The sequence below is a fragment of the Bemisia tabaci genome, chromosome 4 (genome assembly GCF_918797505.1).
Source record: "Bemisia tabaci chromosome 4, PGI_BMITA_v3".
Classification (NCBI taxonomy): domain Eukaryota; kingdom Metazoa; phylum Arthropoda; class Insecta; order Hemiptera; family Aleyrodidae; genus Bemisia; species Bemisia tabaci.
This window is the reverse complement of record NC_092796.1, coordinates 50,536,411-50,555,384: the sequence shown is the minus strand read 5'-3', so window position 1 is coordinate 50,555,384 and position 18,974 is coordinate 50,536,411. Positions and strand designations below refer to the sequence as shown.

The window sequence follows — 18,974 nt, the reverse complement described above, 5'->3', positions numbered from 1 at the left end:
CGGAGCACCGAAGACGAAGCCAAGTGTTTAATAACTCATTTATCGCTGTGGCAGCTTATTACCTCGCCAAAGGAGGCGAGAGAGGGAAATCCTCGGCGCTCGAGTGTTGATCATGGCGCCGGGCTATTATGCAATCCGCACGTCACCGCCGCGCTGCGCCGCCACCCCCCGACGTTGGCCGAGTGACTTAGGCGTCAAGTTCATGCCGCGGAAAAGGGTGGTGACGAAATTAGCCCGCGGCGATACAATTAATGGCGGCGACTCTTTGTTGAAAGTGGACCCCCGGCCACCCCGCCCCCACCCCCTTTTCCGGCGGCCTCCCGCTCGCTGTATCCTGGGCGGATAAATGACCTGTCATGTTTCCCGCGATTCCTTGTCAACCCTCGCGGAAGCGGGTTGTTTCTCCCGAAATGTGTTTATTTACTCGCCGCACTTCGGCAGAGGAGATGAAGACGGCTCGTGTGCCCAACGGCGACGGCAAACGCTGGAGAGTTTGCTCCGCCGTGAAATTAGTATACGTGAGCTGTGGGCTGCTCCTGCTCTATGCATCTACCTTCTTTGTTCCTTTCAGACAGAATATTTTCCCAGCGAGGTGACCATAGCCTATAGACGATTTTAGTGGTGACGTCACGGAGCGATATTGGTGGTTCGATATCTCGCAAGTCGAAATGTGCCCCAACAAACAAACATAACCTCCAAAATGAACAATTGACGAAATAATGCTGAAACTAGCCTGAAACCAAACAATTAATCCACGGGACTTTAAAATTATGAAAGCTACTCATTTACCAAAACGTTTGGGATCACAATCACAAGAATTGATTGTAAAATAAACTCGTAATATCATAGACAGCCATCGAGCGAATACCCCTTCCCCCCCTGCCTATATTCCGCAGATTCCTCCATGTTCGTTTGTTGGGGCACGTTTCGACTTTCGAGGTATCGAAATTATAACGAGATGTGCCGTCACACTAAATGCGTCTATCGATAATGTCTCATTCGTAGGCACGATAAAGACCGTTGGCGAGGCATGAATGGATCGATCATCGATATTTCCCCATTTGAAGCCATGTTAAAGTATCGATTATTTAGTTGCTAGTTGCGAACACCCTTTTTATCGATCCTTTTCCATGGGTTCAAATAGTAGATAAATCGATGTATCGTAAAGCACGCCACGCTACTGTTTCCGACGGACGATTTGGAGTGGGAATACCTCATTTATCCAACTGAATGATTCAGTGATTTTTCTATTGTAAGAATTCTAAGGTTAAATCTTAGTTACCCTTTTTTTTTCATGTATTTAATTCATTTTCACATAGTTCCTGCCCGCTTGAATACATACTTATGGCCAATTGGATCTCATTTAGCAAAAAGGTACCAATAAGTCACATCAGCCGTTGCCAAATTTAATAGGGCAATTTACTGTTGGGTTTGTGGTTTACAAGGGAACGTTTGTGCGGATTCTTTTAAAAATTGCAAGGAATTTGCTTCGTCCTATGTAGATAACTATTATCTCACTGAAATTTGTACAAAAAGCCACGAACCCTTTTTAACGTAAAAAATTAAATCACCCAGTTAAAGGCTGTACTTAATGTAGCTTGGTTCCTTTCTGCTTATCTAATTAATACTAGTCATAACCGATAGGTTGTATTTTTACCATTAAATAATGTTACCAACGTGTAGTAGTAAAATTATTACCGATTCGGCAAGTTCAATTACAGTTTTTTCTCAGTGTGTGGTCTCGCTTTTTTTAACCTGCGCGCAGAAGAGACAGAACTACGCAGACTCGAGCGGAATGAGTCGGAGAGCCCTTTTTATTTATTTAATACCAGGAACCGGGGGTGTCTGGAAACTTTGAAATTAAGTTATGTTGTTCAAATAACGGCAAAGCTTCGTACGTACGGTAAGCCGTGGAAAGAACAGAATCGGCGACTGCACGCTGGCCCGAGTTTCTTTGGTCCCGCGAGACGCGGAAGGAGCTTTGCGAGAATACCCCGCGAGTCGCGTTTTCTTCCGGCCGTCGCGAGACTCCGAGGACGTTATTGCGGCGGGGAGGGTCCGAATCGGTGGGGTTTCCGCGCTCCGGGGGGGGGGGGGGGATTTTGAGCGGGAATTAGCCGGGACAGTGCGAAAAGTAAATTGTAATCGGCTTGGCTTAGGGCTCGGACCCGAGGCCCGGGGGCAATCGCGATTCCGATGCGTTTCGGGGCCTTTGAGAATGCGGAATGAAGCGCCTTTGAAGTCCCTTTGAGTAATTACGCGGACCGACCGGAGCCCCTCATTTCGGCCGACGGAAACCCGGTGACGTCACCCTTGTCCCCTCCCCCTCCGGCCGTCCCTTATTTCTAATCATCCGATTTTAAAATAACGCCATGTTGCCTTTTTCGAGACCCACGTCGGTTTTTGGGTGCAAGTTTGTTGCAACTCAGCTCTCAATGCGGAGTTCGCATGTCGACGGTGAAACTACCAAACCACGTATCTCGGTTTGCGACGTCGCAGACTTCCCGTCATACTTTATTTTTTAAATGAAAAACTACTCAACGTCCAGTCTTGAAAATGTCCGTGATTTTTCCTCTTCGTGCGGAGAAAATTCTGTGAAAATTTCAAGGAATGATATTCATTTGGTCTACTTCAAAGAAATAAAATGCGAGCGTAGATTTTTAAACACCGCAAACGAGATGCGTGATTTGGTAGTTTCACCGTCGATATCTGCCGTGCAACGCAAAAACGCAGTAAACGCCATTTTACATTTTTTGGAAACAATGTATCATAGCAGAAAATCTTGTGTACCATGAGACGATGTTTTTATAGGATTCTTTTGCAAATCCTATCAAGAACTTAACCTGAAAATTTAAGGTGCATGGGTAAAATAGTTTTTATTTTATGAAGCGTTAAGTTCCTAAAAACGAGAGAAAATCTTGATGAATGTACAGCATTTTTGCTTAGCACTGCAGATGTCGACGGTGAACTACCAGACCACGTAGCTCGATTTGCGACGTTGCAGACTCCTTGTCGTACTTTATTTTTTTAACTGGAAAACTACTCATCGTAAATTCTTGAAAATCTCCGTTATTTTTCTTCTCTGGGCGAAGAAAGATATGTGAAAACTTCAAATAATAGTATTGATTTGTTCTCCTCCAAATAAATGTAATTGGGCAGAGATTTTGAAACACCGCAAACGAGGTACGAGTTTCTGCAGTTTTCCTGTCTCTATGTACTCTGAAAGGAGGTATTTGAACAGATGAATTAAATTGAAAGGAACCATGTAAATAGGATTTACGTGTTTCCTAGTTCTTTTTGATTGGTTCGTTTGTGCATAGTTCATTCGAGCATAAATACGTCCAATTACGGTACAATGTATGGAGTGGTTACATGTCTCGCTATCGTTACGAATTGTTGGCGGGAGCAAATGGATCTTTGCAAATAAATCGTTCGTGCCGTTTTTTAATTTTTTTAAAAAAAATTGTGATTTCATATTTACGTTATTTTTACTGAATAAATCAAGCCATCGGTATTTGTTACACTCCTTTGCTTTATTTCCGTATTAATGGCTAATGTTTCCAAATCGCAGGTTCCTGCGTTGTAAGTATTCGCACTTGTTTCATTTTTTCTTTATTTTAAAAGGGAAACCATCCATCAGTTTCCATTGAAACTTTCGAAGAAATCTCTTCGCTCATCTTTGAATAGTCATCCAAAATTGCAAAAACACATGTTGATTACTTTCCCCCGAAGAAAGTAAGACATCCTCGTAGGTTGAGCATCGCATTATCGAGATACGTATTTTTCGCACTTGCGCATCGATATCCTCAATCGCTTCCTCTTTTTAAGTCTCAAAGTGCAACCCTCAATCCCAGTCTAGAGCAATTACATCACATTTTGCCCTACGGAACCACCATGTTTGGCTCTTCAGCATAACACATTTCTGCATTAGGAAACCAATGGCATTTATATTGTTTCTAAAATGAGCCAAAAATAGTGGTTCCTCATGCAAAATGTGGTCCAATTATTGAGCCTTTTTCAAAGAGAGCTTCGTTATGGGCAAGAAGCAAGTGAGAAGGGAGGGTGGCTACTTTTCAGTGAGAGTCCAGCAGCACACTAGCACGGAGCTAAGCGCAAAAACGCCGTATGAACCTTCAGGCGTTGCCAAATTCCTTTTGGTAAATCACAAATTTTCGGGAAAATTTGTAAATATTTTTCCTTCAATTTTCCAGATAATTTAATTCGCAATTATACCCATAGTTCTTGGAAATCTGTCGGGAAAATATTCGTAACTTTCCTCAAAAATTAATATTTTATCGAAGGTCATTTGGCAACTCTCGAATGTTCATACGGCGTTTTTCCCAAGCACGGCAGTATAGGTAAGGTGCCTTTCAAGAATCTTTTAATTTACCCTTACGTAAATGGACTTCTTCTGAGTAATGAGGAGATGAATTGAAAAATAATTGATGTACCTTTTCAGGCACGGATTGCCGACTCTCATTTAACTCCTTTGAAAGGCCTCGAATATTACGAAGTAGCATGGCTCCGTCGCGCGTCGTAAACGTCGTTACCTTTTCTCCTCCGTCCATTTCAAGAGTTTCATTCCCCGTATATTTACATAGTTAATAGATCTTTTTACCGTTGAATGACTCTCCTACCGAGATGGGATTATTTTCCTCGCGAGATTCCTTAGAACTCCGAATGATTAAATTTAAAAGAATTTCTCGGAATTCTCGAGGAGGAGCTACTCACGCGCGACTGTGAGTAACCGCTCAAGAAGCTCAGTTTAGCAGAAAGTTCTCTTATATTCCCTTATTAGACTGGAAGGAATCGTTTCCTCTTTGCTGCGCACGTGTTAAGCGCTGCCGTATTTACTGGATAAACGTCGTATCAATATGAAATTTTCGGCCAGTTTCCCCCAATGAAACATATTTATGGATAAATTATGGATACTATACACCATATGAGGTATTCAGTCAATTTAGATGAAACTGTGTTGAAAAAAACACCTCCGCCTCATTAATGAGTGGTACAAGAATCCTCGGTTGATTCCATGTATTACCAACCCAATTGCGCATTCACCTGACACGATGATAGGTAGCAAAAATCCTAACCTAGGTCTTGGCTCTGTAACTTTCTCACCATTATCCGGTGCTCATCCATATTGGGCGCTTCTGGGTACCAGATGCGCCCTTTCCAACCGTTCGACTCCCCCGATGTAACATGTACTATACTACATGCCCTTTTGCCTTATGGGTAATGACGCCATTCTGGTACACCCGGGAAAATTTGATTTTTTTCTGCATCTGGTATTCGTAAAAGTTTTCGTGAAATGTTTTGCTTTTAAGCATAACAATCTCGCACGGACGTATTACCTGGTTAAAGTATTTTAGGGCCTCCTTATGCTTTAAATACTTATATCCGAGGCAGTACTTTCAGATCGATTTGAAAATATTACGAACAGTCACGTGATCTCTTCATTTTAGTGACGTATTACTGTGCTACTTTGTGATTGGTTCATTTTCTTGGCGCAGCATCGACACGTCAGCTGTTTGCGGCATTGAGCGGAAGGTTTAAGGTTATGTCATGGACCAAGAGAATGAATAAGGACCCCCAACTCCAGTTAGCGGAGACATTAGCGCTGCCTGCGTTCACGCCGTGAATATGGGTCCAGCCAGCGCCGATGTCACCGCCGGCCGGCCGGTCCCTCTCTTCCCCGCGACCCGCGCTTCCCCTCCCCATTGCTGAACTCCTCTTCACGCGGCCCCGCACCCCCGCGACCTGCGCGCCCTACCTCGCGGCGTCGCGACGCCGCTGTCCGCTAGATCGCGTTGACGCACCAGCTTTAGAGGTTCCGCCGCTCTTTCCCGTCGTCTGATTTACAGTGAATCCTTTATGTTTCCATTCTCCACCGACTTAAATTCATCACAAAGTGCTTGTGGAAAGTTCAGGTCTTCGCGGTCGATCTGAAGTATTGAAGGGTTTTGCGGTTAAAGAATCCTACTTTATATTCCAGCTTCGTCAGTCTTCGGGTACATAAGTTGGTAGTAATATGCTTTGACAAAGAAGCGCCCTTCAACGCTTGGGCGTTGGAACTGCTTGTTATATTCGTGTCATCGAACCATCTTTATCCCCGTAAAATAGAACCCACTGGGAAAAAAACTCATTGGATCTAGAGTCCAGACTCTTAAAAACATCGACAAGAAAACGTACTCTTGATTCAATCAGATTTAGCTTAAATCAAGAAGCCAAGCCTCTTAATTTAAGCGGATTTCGTTTTGATTCAAGCAAAAATCCGATTGAATCAAGAGTATTTTTTCTTGTCAATGTTTTCAAGAGTCTGGACTCTAGATCCAATGTGTTTTTTTTCCAGTGCATCTTGTGCGTTGGTGACCTACTCATTGTCAGTTCCTCAGTTAACACGGGAATTCTTCATATAGGTTCAGAAAGCGGCGCATTTTAACAAGGATCCGCTAACGAGAACACTCGGCGAGGAGCGAGCCAAACTTGGGCCGTACACGCACGTAATAACCGACGTGATCCGAGCTAATTCGCCGCCGAAATTTCGCACAACTAATTGAAACATGGCTTGAGGTTGCGGAGTTCATTAATTCTCGCGAAAGCAACAAGCCGTAGGAGAGGGCTCGGGGATAGAGTCAACTATCCCTGTGTCTTGGAGTAATTAAAAATTCTTTCTCCAGGCTACGCGGAAATGTGCCAAGCTCAGAATCAGAATCGCGCGTTACCCGAGCTGCTTATCTAAAACCACCCAACTCCCCTCGGGAACCCCGCGAAGATACGCGGTTTATTATTATCCGACGGGGGAGAATGTCAGCAAGTTGGATATGAGCTCGGTCGACTCGGCACCGCCCCGTGTTTTCGTCGTATTTTCGTCAAGTCGGAGTTTTATTGACAGCGCAACGTTGTATTAACTCCAAGTTTTACCCGGCCGTGCTGCCGGGTTTCGGTCGGATCCCGAGGGATCCCTGCGGCGGGTTTGTATTTTGCACGCCCCGTTTGGCAACGTGGGATCTCGGTGCTATTAATTAGGGAGCAAAATCAACCCGGCTTCAACTTCTTCAAAGCGCTCCGCCTCACGTTCTTCCGCAACATTTCCTAAATCTTCAAACATTCCACCGAAAGTTTGAAAATTCGTCCCAAGATTTTTCTCGTCCCGTCGTCAGACTTTCGAGGGCTTGTTTGCTTCCTACGGAGACACCGCGCCAGCAATCCACACTTTCGATTGACACTGAAGACCAGGTGTATTTCTAATGGTATATGTATCCACTCGCTTTTACACCTAGTAAAAGGATAAGCACTTATTTTTCAATTTATGGTAATTATTTGCAAATAGCAGGGTTGGTTTTCAGTTATCAAATAACCTGCGGAGCGGAGAAAATACTTATATGTTTATTTAATATAAAAGGTACACTGGAAAATAAACACATTGGCGATCTAGAGTCCAGAATGTTAAAAACATCGACAAGAAAAAATACTCTTGATTCAATCAGATCTAAGCTTAAATCAAGAACCCAGCCTCTTAATTTGAGCGGATTTCCTTTTGATTTAAGCTTTAATCTGATTGAATCAAGAGTATTTTTTCTTGTCAATATTTTCAATAGTCTGGACTCTAGATCCAATGTGTTTTTTTTTTCCAGTGTAGGGCATTTATTGAACCGAGTTAAGCAGAAATTTACCGAGCCCCATCGGCTATTGCCTTCAATTGCGTAACTTAATTTTTTACATGAAAAAGGTTGTGCGGATTTCTGTGTTAATTTCAGTGAAATTTCTGCATAGTGTGAGCAAATTCCTTATAAGTTTCAAAGGAATCCGCACAGATGTTCTCTTGTAAAAAATTAAACTGCCCAGTTTTTGGCATGTGCTGACGTGGCTTGGTTCCTTTCTGCTAAACGCGGTCCAATTTTAATCCATTCCTTCTTTTGTACGTAGGTAAACTTCTTAAACGTGCATACTTACCCAAAATTCTGAGGAAGTTCACGTATTTTCGCTGGTATGATGCCGCTCATGTATTTATTTACCATTAAAACAATTTTTAAGTAACTTAGCCACTACTACATGCTGATGCATCGGTGTTTAATAATCATCTATACCGAGCGAGTTGTAGGATATGAGCAGAATCACTAAGCGATAAGCGGGGGAAAATAGGAAGGAGAACTTGATACACTGGAAAAAAAACACATTGGATCTAGAGTCCAGACTCTTAAAAACATCGACAAGAAAAAATACTCTTGATTCAATCAGATTTAAGCTTAAATCAAAAACCAAGCCTCTTAATTTAAGCGGATTTCCTTTTGATGTAAGCTTAAATCTGCTTAAATCAAGAGTCCTTTTTCTTGTCAATGTTTTCAAGAGTCTGTACTCTAGATCCAATGTGTTTTTTCCAGTGAACAGCCAATAGTTTGCAAACTAAAAAAAGTTAAAGGTTTTAATAATAGCTATTGATTTGCTCTTGAAAAATTGTTCATGATAAATAGAAAAATGGAACCTTGTAAAGGCCAAAAGAAAGCGAATATTAACTCGTGTTCACAGTTGAACTTTACCGATACACTTCTCCGAAAGTTTGATGATTGTTTTTCTTCTTGGAAAATTCTATTTAAGCTGGTCGGTTCATCAAAAGATGAAGGGTTTCATATCCGGCTTTGAGCGGTGGTCGAAAAAACAGAATGATCAAAACTCGTGGATTTCAGGAAAAAATTTCTCATAACATATTTTCTCACGGATACTATTCAGTCACGCCTACACTTTTCGCGGAAGTAGCGGGAAGCTACAGCACTAAACGCAAATATCCAACAAGGAAAAAGCCAAAGAAATTCAACGATAACGAAGTCGGCAGTATCAGTTTAAGACCTATTTCGGAGCTAAATTGGATCCATTCTCTTACTAGTTCCGGCTAATACATTTAGTTCTTCTCTTCAGCCCTCGAAATAGATCGTGGGAGGAACAAATGAGAGAAAGCATGTACATGTAGAAATTTTGCATTCCTTTTTCTTTCCTGCGCTTGGTTCTGTTTCCAACCAGTCAATTAACAAGAAATGGTTTCGCATAGGATGAAAACTATGTCTTTTTTTGTGCTCGTAGATATCTTGCAGTTATATCTACACACCAGCCTTTTATTTCACGTGCGCAAACGTCTCATCGGCCTCCATTTTCATCCCTCACACCCCCGTATCATCCTGGCTGATACTTTTCTCGTTAGCTTTTTGGTGTCAATCAGAAATAGAAGAAGAAAAAAAAACAACCAAAGCAAGACAGTTCTGCTGCCTTGTTCTATTTACCGTCGCTTTTACGCCTTCATTCTCTTTCAGCTTATCGGTTACGTTTCCTACTGTCCGTCATTCTTGTAGCTACTTTTGTGTCGTAGCTATTCTGATAATTCGAGTACGAAAGGTACCTAGCGATTTTAATTCAAGTCATTTTAAAAATAATATACATTTTAAAATTCAAGCTTGAATACTCTCTTAAATGTTTCTACCAACTTTTAACACTTTTAGTAGATCAAAACATCCAATTCTAAAATTCGGCATTTCCTCCCTAAATAGTCTGACAGTTTTCGCTCTGTTTTGACCACTTAGATACGTAAAGTAAATGGATTTAGTATTTCTTTGAGCTTGACATGTTCCCCAATCAGTCTGTAATACTTGTATACATTTTAAGGTAGAGCTTTACAGTTTTAAGATATTACATTGTACGAAGATAGTGAAAGGTAATCGCAGTAACGAAAAATATTCGGTGTAAAAAGGTGTCTACGAGAACTATTTTCAATCAATGCGAAGAGTGATATCCACAGAAGCGATCGGATAACAGGAATGGATTTGCTGTAAAGAAGAGTCAATTTCCAGGCCAACAAAAAGGGAGCATAAGTGATTTGCAGGGATCGAAAGTGCTATCAGAGGAACAATAGGAAGGGTAGGGCAGACACAAACTGATAATAAAGCAACTCGGAACCAGAGTTTGCTCGTGGCTGAGTTTAATTGGGAACTGATAAAAAGTGAAGGAGTTCCACGTGCAATTAAATGCATCCCTCGTAGTAGCGGTGGTGCCAGATCTGAAGCAAGGTTGCCGGTTCATCCCGGAATCCTTCAAATTTTCCTACTAAAACAGTTGTAACACCTCCGTCTGAAATTGATAACATTTTAGAGACGTTAAAACTGGCGTCACAGTCTGATGGTGTTCAACGTGATTTTGCTTTTGTCTCAAATCCTGCTAATTAACGCAATCCTCGCTGAATATTTAATCATAAAAATCTCTACGAAATGGGAGCTCTATCCGATTAAAATAGATCTGGATCTTTTGGGTTCTGGGACGAATCTCTTTGGATAGGCATCACTACGTTGAAGTTCGGTAGTTCTATGAGTCTTTGTAATATCTGCAAAGGCAAAACTGCTGTAAATCTTAGTTGTAGCGGAGGGTGGCGGCAGTTTGTGGTAATATGGAAAAGTTAAGGAATTGATTGAAATCATTTCTGAGAAGTTCTGTAATTTTTTCGCTGGGAGAGAAAAATATACTGATGCGAGAAGTTCATTTTTCCAAAATTGGTCGTGAGATTTCTTTTTTTCAAAGTCAGGAAAAATTATTGCTGGAATTTCTTTTCCTTTCTCCCCTCCCCCCTCCCCCCTCCCAAAAAAATTCAGGGAGTTCAACAACTTTGAAAAGTAAGGAATTCTGCGGATTTTAGGGAATTTTTTCATTTTTGAGTGAAGATTGGGGAGCACGAGGTTTACTATTTCTAAAGTAGCTCAGAGATTTTTCCCCCTCATAGTTAAGGTAAAGTCAGAGAGTTTTGCCAAATTTTTGTCAAGAGGTTTTTGTTTTTTTATTTTTTTATTTTATTTTTGAAAAATAAGTGGAAGTCTAGATATTTAGGTATTTGAGTGCAGTTACCAACCTCCAACCGTAAAAAAACAATATCGATCGCCGTTGTTTTCTTACGGGCAAAATCTCGTTTGATCAATAAAGCTGATTCCAGGAATCACGAAGGAAAAGCGAAGTTGCCTTCGCTGCATCCTCGTCTTTCCAATACATCCTTTATACTCCTCTCCTTCTCTCGATCGTCTGCAGTTTATCCCATCCATTCAGAAGGTTTCGGGAAAATTGAACAATCGCTGGTTTTACATCATCCCTCCAAAAGTCGAATCGATCGAGCGCTGTTCGGAATCCCTGTCGCCCATCCCCGTAAATGCCCGCTCCTCGAACTCGCCGTCTCGAAGAGGTTAAATCGAACAGCTCGAGACAATGCTCGGGAATAGATATGCTGAAATAACACCGTATCTGTTGATAGAGGGAAATAAATATGAGGGAGGAAACTTGCGCTTTTATATTTTCGTTCCCGACCGCCCCCGCCCCCGCTCCGCGCGCACCCTCGGCTCCCACCTAGGGGTGTTTTACAACTCGTCGATGCCTTCCCTAACCCCGCGAAACCCTGTCCGTGTATCTATATGATCCCCCTGCCCGCTCCTCTGATGCCCCGAGGAGGATGCGGGTGAAGGGGTGGGGGAAAGTTCCCACCCATTTCCAAGTCGGTGAAACGAAACATATTTTATTTTTCGATCCCTCTCCATGCCGATATTACGTCCATAAACAGACAAATAACAAGTTGGAGTCGTGAATCGTTACTTTCGAGGAGCGACGTAAATTTGCACGAGTTTCTCCTCGCACTAGCTGGGCGATCTGTTTTCTTTCGGAGATGACGTGGGAAGAATTAAAAGTGAATGAGGAAGCTATACTTTGGCTCTTTAGTAATTGGTGTTTACATCGCAGAGATACATCGCAAAACATTCTTTTTCCAATCGAACGGCGCAAGTTACAATAGAATCTGTCGTGCAACGCAAAAACGCCGTAATCGTCTTTTTACATTTTTTGGAAACAATGTATCATGGCAGAAAAACTTGTGCGCTATGGCGTAATGTTTTTACAGAATTATTTCGCAAAAACTATCAAGGATTTGACCCGAAAATGTGAGGTGCTTGGGAAAAACAGTTTTGATTTTATAAAGTGTTAAGTTCCAAAAAACAAGGGAAAATCTTGATGGATTTACGGCGTTCTTGCTTAGCCTGGCAGAAATATCGGTTTGTCGCAAGGTAATGACGGCGCAGAGATACGACTATTTGTGCTTGATGGATGCCCGTGTTGCATGTGCAAAATGAAGGCGCCATAGCGCGAGGCGTTCATTCACAACGCTCCGCTCTATAATGCTGCCAAAGAGGTGTTTCTCGAATTCGGGAGTGAAATTATAAAACTACGATAGCTCCGAATACGTCTCTCCTTTCGGCTGTTTTGCTCGTGTAGCGCTTAAAGTACCACAATAAATAAGACAAACGGAAACAAAAACAATATGGAAGAGTAAATGAAAGGAGGCGCATTGATGACGGCGCAGAGATACAACTATTCGTGTTTGATGGATGTCCGTGTTGCATCTCCAAAATTGAAGGCGCTATGACTTGAGACGTGAACTCTCAATGCTCGGCTCTGCTCTATGCTGCTGATGAGGTGTCACTCAGATCTGGAAGACAAGGTAAAAAACGAATCCGAATACGTCTTTCTTATCGATTTCCTCTGTTTTCTATTTGATGTCCGATTCATTTTTTCGGACGTATTTTGGACCTGTATCTAAAGCTCGTGTGGTACCCTCATACAATCCGCAGGCCGCGACTTTTAAACTTGCCTCTAAACTTTTAGACTTGGGTGACTTAAGAGTTGATGCATCCATCGTATTTTACTTGAAATTTCGATAAAGAGGCAAAGACATTCTGATGCTTTACATATGGAGCGCGTTAAACAGAAAGGAACCAAGCCACATTAGCTATTGCCAAATTTAATCGGGCAATTTAATTTTTTACATGAAAACGGTTGTGCGGATTTTTGTGCAAATTTCTATGAATTTTCTCCATAATACAAAGCAAATTCCTTAAAATTTTCAAAGGAATCCGCACAAACGTTCTCTCGTAAAAAATCAAATTCCCCTGTTAAATTTGGCAATAGCTGATGTGGTTTGGTTCCTTTCTGTTAAACGCGGTCCATATATCGTACCTCGTCTTGTGGTCCGTTGAAAGCGCTCATGTAAGACTTGAGAACGAAGTGATTCGTAACGCGAAGAATAAGAAGCTTCTGTGAGCATCGCGATCAAAATCGTTGCGTGTGGCAGACGAGGTTGTCAAGGTAAACGCTTGATCGTATGAAGAATTGATTATTCGGAAAGCTGATGGAATTCGGACGGATGATTGATTCAACCTCGACGTTGACTCGGAGCCGCGAGGCATGGTCCCGGGTCCCCCCGGAAGCACACTTCCTATCACTCTGATGTACTTTTGACGTTCCAGCTCGATGTCTTTCGATGTTGTCGCGTGGGCCACCGTGTATACTTGTACGTTTTGCAAGCTCGAGTGGGAAAAAGTGAGTGTGGACCATTTTCAAGCAACTAAATTGATCAGGAAGACGGCAACGAAACACTTGGTTGTCCTCCGATGGTTTAGCCATGGATATTGTACACGCACTGGAAAAAAAAAACACATTAGATCTAGAGTCCAGTACTCTTGAAAACACTGACAAGAAAAAGGATTCTTCATTCAATCGGATTTAAGCTTAATAAATCAAAAGGAAATCCGCTAAAATGAAGAGGCTTGGTTCTTGATTTAAGCTTGAATCTGATTGAATCAAGAGTATTTTTTCTTGTCGATGTTTTTAAGAGTCTGGACTCTAGATCCAATGTGTTTTTTTTCCAGTGCGTTGTAACCATAAGTTAAGAATTGAAAAAAATCAGCATAATGTCTCGATCATTCACAAGTTAGATCGTCGATGGTCAACCGAAAAAGATTTGCTTAAACTTTTAGTGGGTGAAAAACAGAAAAAAATCGCAAGTAACAAAGAACGGAAAAGCTAATTTTCTGCAGTCAGTAAATTTATCCAGAAAGTCGTAATTTCCTCTTAGGTTGTTAAAAATGGTCAATTTACCTCAAAAGGTGTCTTGAAATTGTATATTTTCGGTGTTTCTTTTTTCTTTTTTCAACGAGTCTTTCCAGTCAAAGTTCCAAGCAGTGTCTCTCGAATTAGGATTATCTGCAGTTTTCAATTAACTGCGATACATGTAATTCTAAAGAGCAAATGAGCTAGTTTGCATTGTAAAGGAAGCGAAAGTACTGTGAAGACTGAGATTGAGTACACTTCGAGGAAAAGGATATTTATCATGCACATTTTGGCACGACTGGCTCAACCATAATACCCGCGCTCAGTCATTTGAAAATTTTCAATTATTATTAGAATGGTTGCCGCCAACTCCTCAGTGTTTTTCCCTCCATTTGCTGAGATCCATCCCTTTAACCAAACAGCACTATTTTACTGAGCGTTAGCACCGAGGGGAAAAATTTCCTCCCAAAAAGAAACTGAATAATAATCGAAAACCAACCGCGTGAGTAAAAAGAGGTTTGTACTTACTTATATATTGAAAGAAAAAAAGAAAAGAAAAAAAATTATTTTTCTTTAGCATAAAGGTAGGGCCAAAAATACTTTAAATATTTTTTCCCTTTGCGAAAGGCCCATCATAAGTATTTTGGTCTTGAGAACGTCCAAGGATTAGTACTTATCTGTGTAATTCAGAACCTTCAAGATAGGTAGTAAGTTTTTCCATTGAGTGTTTTGGGGTTTTCCTGTTTTGTTTTCATCGATCATTATTTTTTCTGTATATCCTAATACTTGTAGCGTTGGTTTTTTATAGAATCGTATTTTTCACACAAAATGGTACATAAGTGGTTAAAATAATGAAATAAATAAATTTTTAAGGGAACATAAAAACCTTCAAAAAATAGTGCAACGTGAAGATAACGTAAAAAGGAACTAAAGTTTCGCTAGATTTTCTCATTTCTCCTCTTGTTTGCGTTGAATAATATTTGACTCTACGTAGAAAAATAAAAGAAACAGAATTTCTATTAATATTTAAACTCTCCTTTTATCGGTCCAACTCGTCCTGCTCTGTATATTCTATACTTTAAGTACTCAGCGAAGACCTGCAAGAAAAATCAAAACCCTTATGAGAGATTTTATCGTTACGTATTTAACGTTTACAGAATGTTCGTATGATTTTTGAGAGGCTGGTCGGTGGGTTGGTTGGTTATCGAGCCTCTCATGCGCCCATGCCACCTCAAAGGGTTCTCTTTCGAAGAAAGCCCGAAAAAGATGTGTTTTCCACCGAAAAGAAAGTTTCCATCGCGACAAAACCTGTCAACTCGGGGTGAAACAAATAAAAAATTAAAGTAAGATGAAAGCATTACCGTCTGTCCGCGCAAATGATCGCTCAATTCTACGGAAGTTCTCGTCCATCAAAAAATTAGAGCGATAACAGTTCGGAAACTTGAGCAAGTTTTCGTATTAGCCGTGTTAGTCATACGAAAGGAGTAACCGCACTCGAGGGAGAAGTTTTTTCTTCCTTTGTTGCCACCACCCTCATCTTTTAGTCCCTAGCCTCACTTTTCTCTGGAAAAGTTCTTCTTGGCGTCACCTCTACCGTCGCGTCGCGTCGTTGGTACGAATCAGTAGGTGCGAGACAATACGGCGATAGTTTCCTAAATCTTGACCTTCTAGGGTTTCTCACCAAACACACTGAAAACAAAGTTACGGTCTATAAGCCCTGGATAGACGATCAAATTCCCGAACCAATTCCGATCAAAGTAGCATCAAAGTGTCGGGAGTCATCAGTCTTAAACTCATTAATTTGCTTCATTTTAAAATAAAAACTTGGCGGAAATGTTTCCTGTGGCAGGAAATGATGAATGGTGGCACTCCGTTCTGATCTTACTTTGAACAAAAAAGTGCGGCCCGTCAAAATTTGATGGTAGATGGTGACCACCAGTCATCAGCATGTCTACTTTGATCGGAATTTGATCGTCTATCCAGGGCTATATATGTAGATATACGGTCCGTTGCGGGCTCAGAAGCTGAAAGCTCCGGGTGCTGGAGCCGTAGCTGCGACTGTTCCGGGTGTTACGCTCAGAACTTTCGGCCTCTGAGCCCGGAACGCGGACGATATGTCTATATAGCCCGTAAGTACGGCTTCCACGGCCGGAGTTTTTTTCCAGTGGACAGGAATGGTGATAGCATATCACTCTCTCTCCTGCGCTTATTCGGAGTGTGAAAGTTTATATATTACGCTTCGATACTTTCACTCGGCGGAACGGATTGGGTATTTCTACAAAATTGAATTAATATTCTTAATAATGTATAAAAATTTTGTACCAAAATGCACTGAAGAGTAAGTCTTGAGTTAAAAAGAAAGTAAAATACTTTTGTGAATATGTATACGTAAAGCGAACGATTTTACGAGCAACTTATCGTGGATCCCAATGAATGCCTGCAAAATTTTATCTTCCAAGTATTAGGCACCCGAAGCTTTCGGTATATTTGCTGAGTAGGGAGGCAATTTTGGAAAATTAGCACGAGTAATGTTTTTTTATTATATTTTTTTACTGAATTGAAAGATCATTATTGAAGAAGACGAAGCGTAATCGAATATGTTAAGAATAGTCGTGGAATGATATGCCCAGTTGATATGCGAAAAAATAGTCAAGAAATCGTGGAACAGCCCCTACCTTTCGATTTAAAAAAATAAGTGTTTAACCGCGGTCTTGTATCAATGACATTTTCGCAGTCTATTGAATGTCCAAAATCAGGTAAAAAATCAGGATTTTCGCCCACCTGGCAACTATGTCGCCCGACACTCGTCAGTTTTCACGCCAGTCTCAATTCCACTTCTCTAGCTGTGTCATCATTTCTCACGGATAATTTCCAAACTTTCCCTCCGCCCTTCTCATTCTTGCTCAGTCCCTGCTCCCTTTTTCTTTCTCGTTTTACCTCCATTCTCTTTATTTCATAAGTTCTGCAAGCAAAACATCCCTGTCGCCTAGCCTCTTCAACGAACGCAAAGAAAACAAGCCACATTTTGTTCTCAGATTTATTTCGTGTCCAACAAGGTTTGAAAATATTGTAATTTGTGACATTCCGAATCCGACTTGTTCTTGATTTACGTTGACAAGTATACGCAGCATTACATATAGATTATGTACTATTACTGATAAACGGCTGCTATTGAATTAATTGGGTGCTGGATTCAACAAACTCCGCAGCATGCTTTGAACCATTTTTTACCAACATTGCGAGAAATAACAACCCATAAGTTCAGTTAACGTAAGCAGCGGAATACTAAAAACTCAAGCCCTCGATTGATAATGGGATTTCGTGGTTTTTCAATTTCTTTGTCGCTAAAGTCATCGCAAACTGTGCCAAGATTAACCCAAAATTTGAATTTGTCTATCTGTTTCACTCCCTATATTAACCACAAATATTTCTCTCAGGGAATTTCAAGTGGCTCTGAGGGGCCAAATCCCGCGCTTAGTCCCCCAATCCATTTCTTAAATTTAACCTCTGTGATATTTTTTGGAAACCATCAAACACAGGTCGCCTCATCGGGAATCGAACCTGGGTCATCTTGAGCATAGAGCCAGCGCTACAACCACTATACATACTCTGTAGGAGGCCGAAGCTATAACATTTGTTTTGGCAGAGTTTTGTTCGTACGAAGCATTTAATTTTTTACAATGCACCATGGATTGAAATGCACATACAAACTTCCTCAGACTGTGTTTCAGCTCAAGCGAGGACAGGCAAAAACTACACGGCAATTATACTTTTACGGACATTAACAAGCCGCGCTCTGCGCAGCGTAAGTGCGCCTTTGCGTGAAGCTGTTTGTTCCTTACAAGTAGTAACTGACCTGGTTTCAGCGTCTATGTTACAGAGTAATAATTAATTCAGCGTGAGTGGGGTTCAGATCCCATCTTCCACCATAGTTTTACGAGATGTGGCATTAAAACTTTACAGCTCTCCATAGTTTTTATTCTCAAGCATATCTATTATCCTTCAGAATTATCTTTAATTTTTTCTCCGCTTTTTCGTCAGAAGCTAGTTTTTCCTCCAATTCTGGCATGGATGAAATCGTTCCCTTTATTTCCACTCTGAACATTAGGAACGTAACTCCATACCAAGGTTGCAAAATTTACTCGAACAATTCAATTTTTTACAGTAATGTACCCGCGAAATTTTTGTCGAGAATTTTTCTGATTTTTGTATGGTGTCAGAAGAGGCGTCGGTATTTTCAATTAGAAATTCCCACAAGTCCTCTCGTTAATGTGTATTTTGCGTGGGGAAATTAGGCAACATTGTAACAAAGTTACGCTCTTTCGTGAGAAAACTGACGACTTGCGTTGCGTATCACGGCGAGGGCCGAATTTTTTACTGCTTTGTCTACAGTTTTACCGTTTATAATCCGCAGGATTTAAATTTAAGCCAAGGTTGAAGAAGATCGTGTTGAAAGTTCTTACACTGGAAAAAAAACACATTAGATCTAGAGTCCAGACTCTTGAAAACATTGACAAGAAAAATGACTCAACTTGATTCAATCAGATTTAAGATTTAATCAAAAGGAAATCCGCTCAAATTAAGAGGCTTGGTTCTTGATTTAAGCTAGATTCTGATTGAATCAAGAGTACTTTTTCTTGTCGATGTTTTTAAGAGTCTAGACTCTAGATCCTACGTATTTTTTTTTTTTTTCCAGTGTTTTTTCCGTCGGCAGCTTTATGATGACCAACTTTGATGAATTTGTGACGCTGAGTACATAAATAACAATTTGATTTTTTGTTTCAGGTGGATCTCAAACGCAGCAATATTTTCGGGTGCTCCCAAGGAACACGACGGTGCACGAGGGTGGGGAGGTGACCCTCGAATGCGCCGTCGGAAGTCTCGCTGGCAAAGTCCAGTGGGTCATGGACGGATTCCCTCTCGGTAAGTCACCTTTCTCGCTTGACCCCTACAAGATTTTTCCAAGTTGGCAACATTGTATTTCTTCCTATTAGAGAGCGTTGATAAATTTGTCGCTTGGCTGATATGAAGGCGTAACTACACATTGAGATGAGCCTGGAAAAGGATTGAATTGT

The 18,974-nt window shown here is 41.1% G+C and overlaps 1 protein-coding gene across 1 annotated transcript in view; it reads left to right on the top strand.

Moving 5' to 3' along the window:
- The window catches only part of LOC140224392 (kin of IRRE-like protein 1), a gene marked incomplete at its 3' end in the record, with an annotated part of 99,907 nt that extends 81,085 nt beyond the window's left edge, over nt 1–18,822 (top strand). Inside the window, 1 exon segment of the mRNA XM_072299086.1 lies at nt 18,685–18,822. Coding sequence (XP_072155187.1) covers nt 18,685–18,822 — 138 coding nt within the window.
- Between the last annotated feature and the right edge of the window lie 152 nt (nt 18,823–18,974).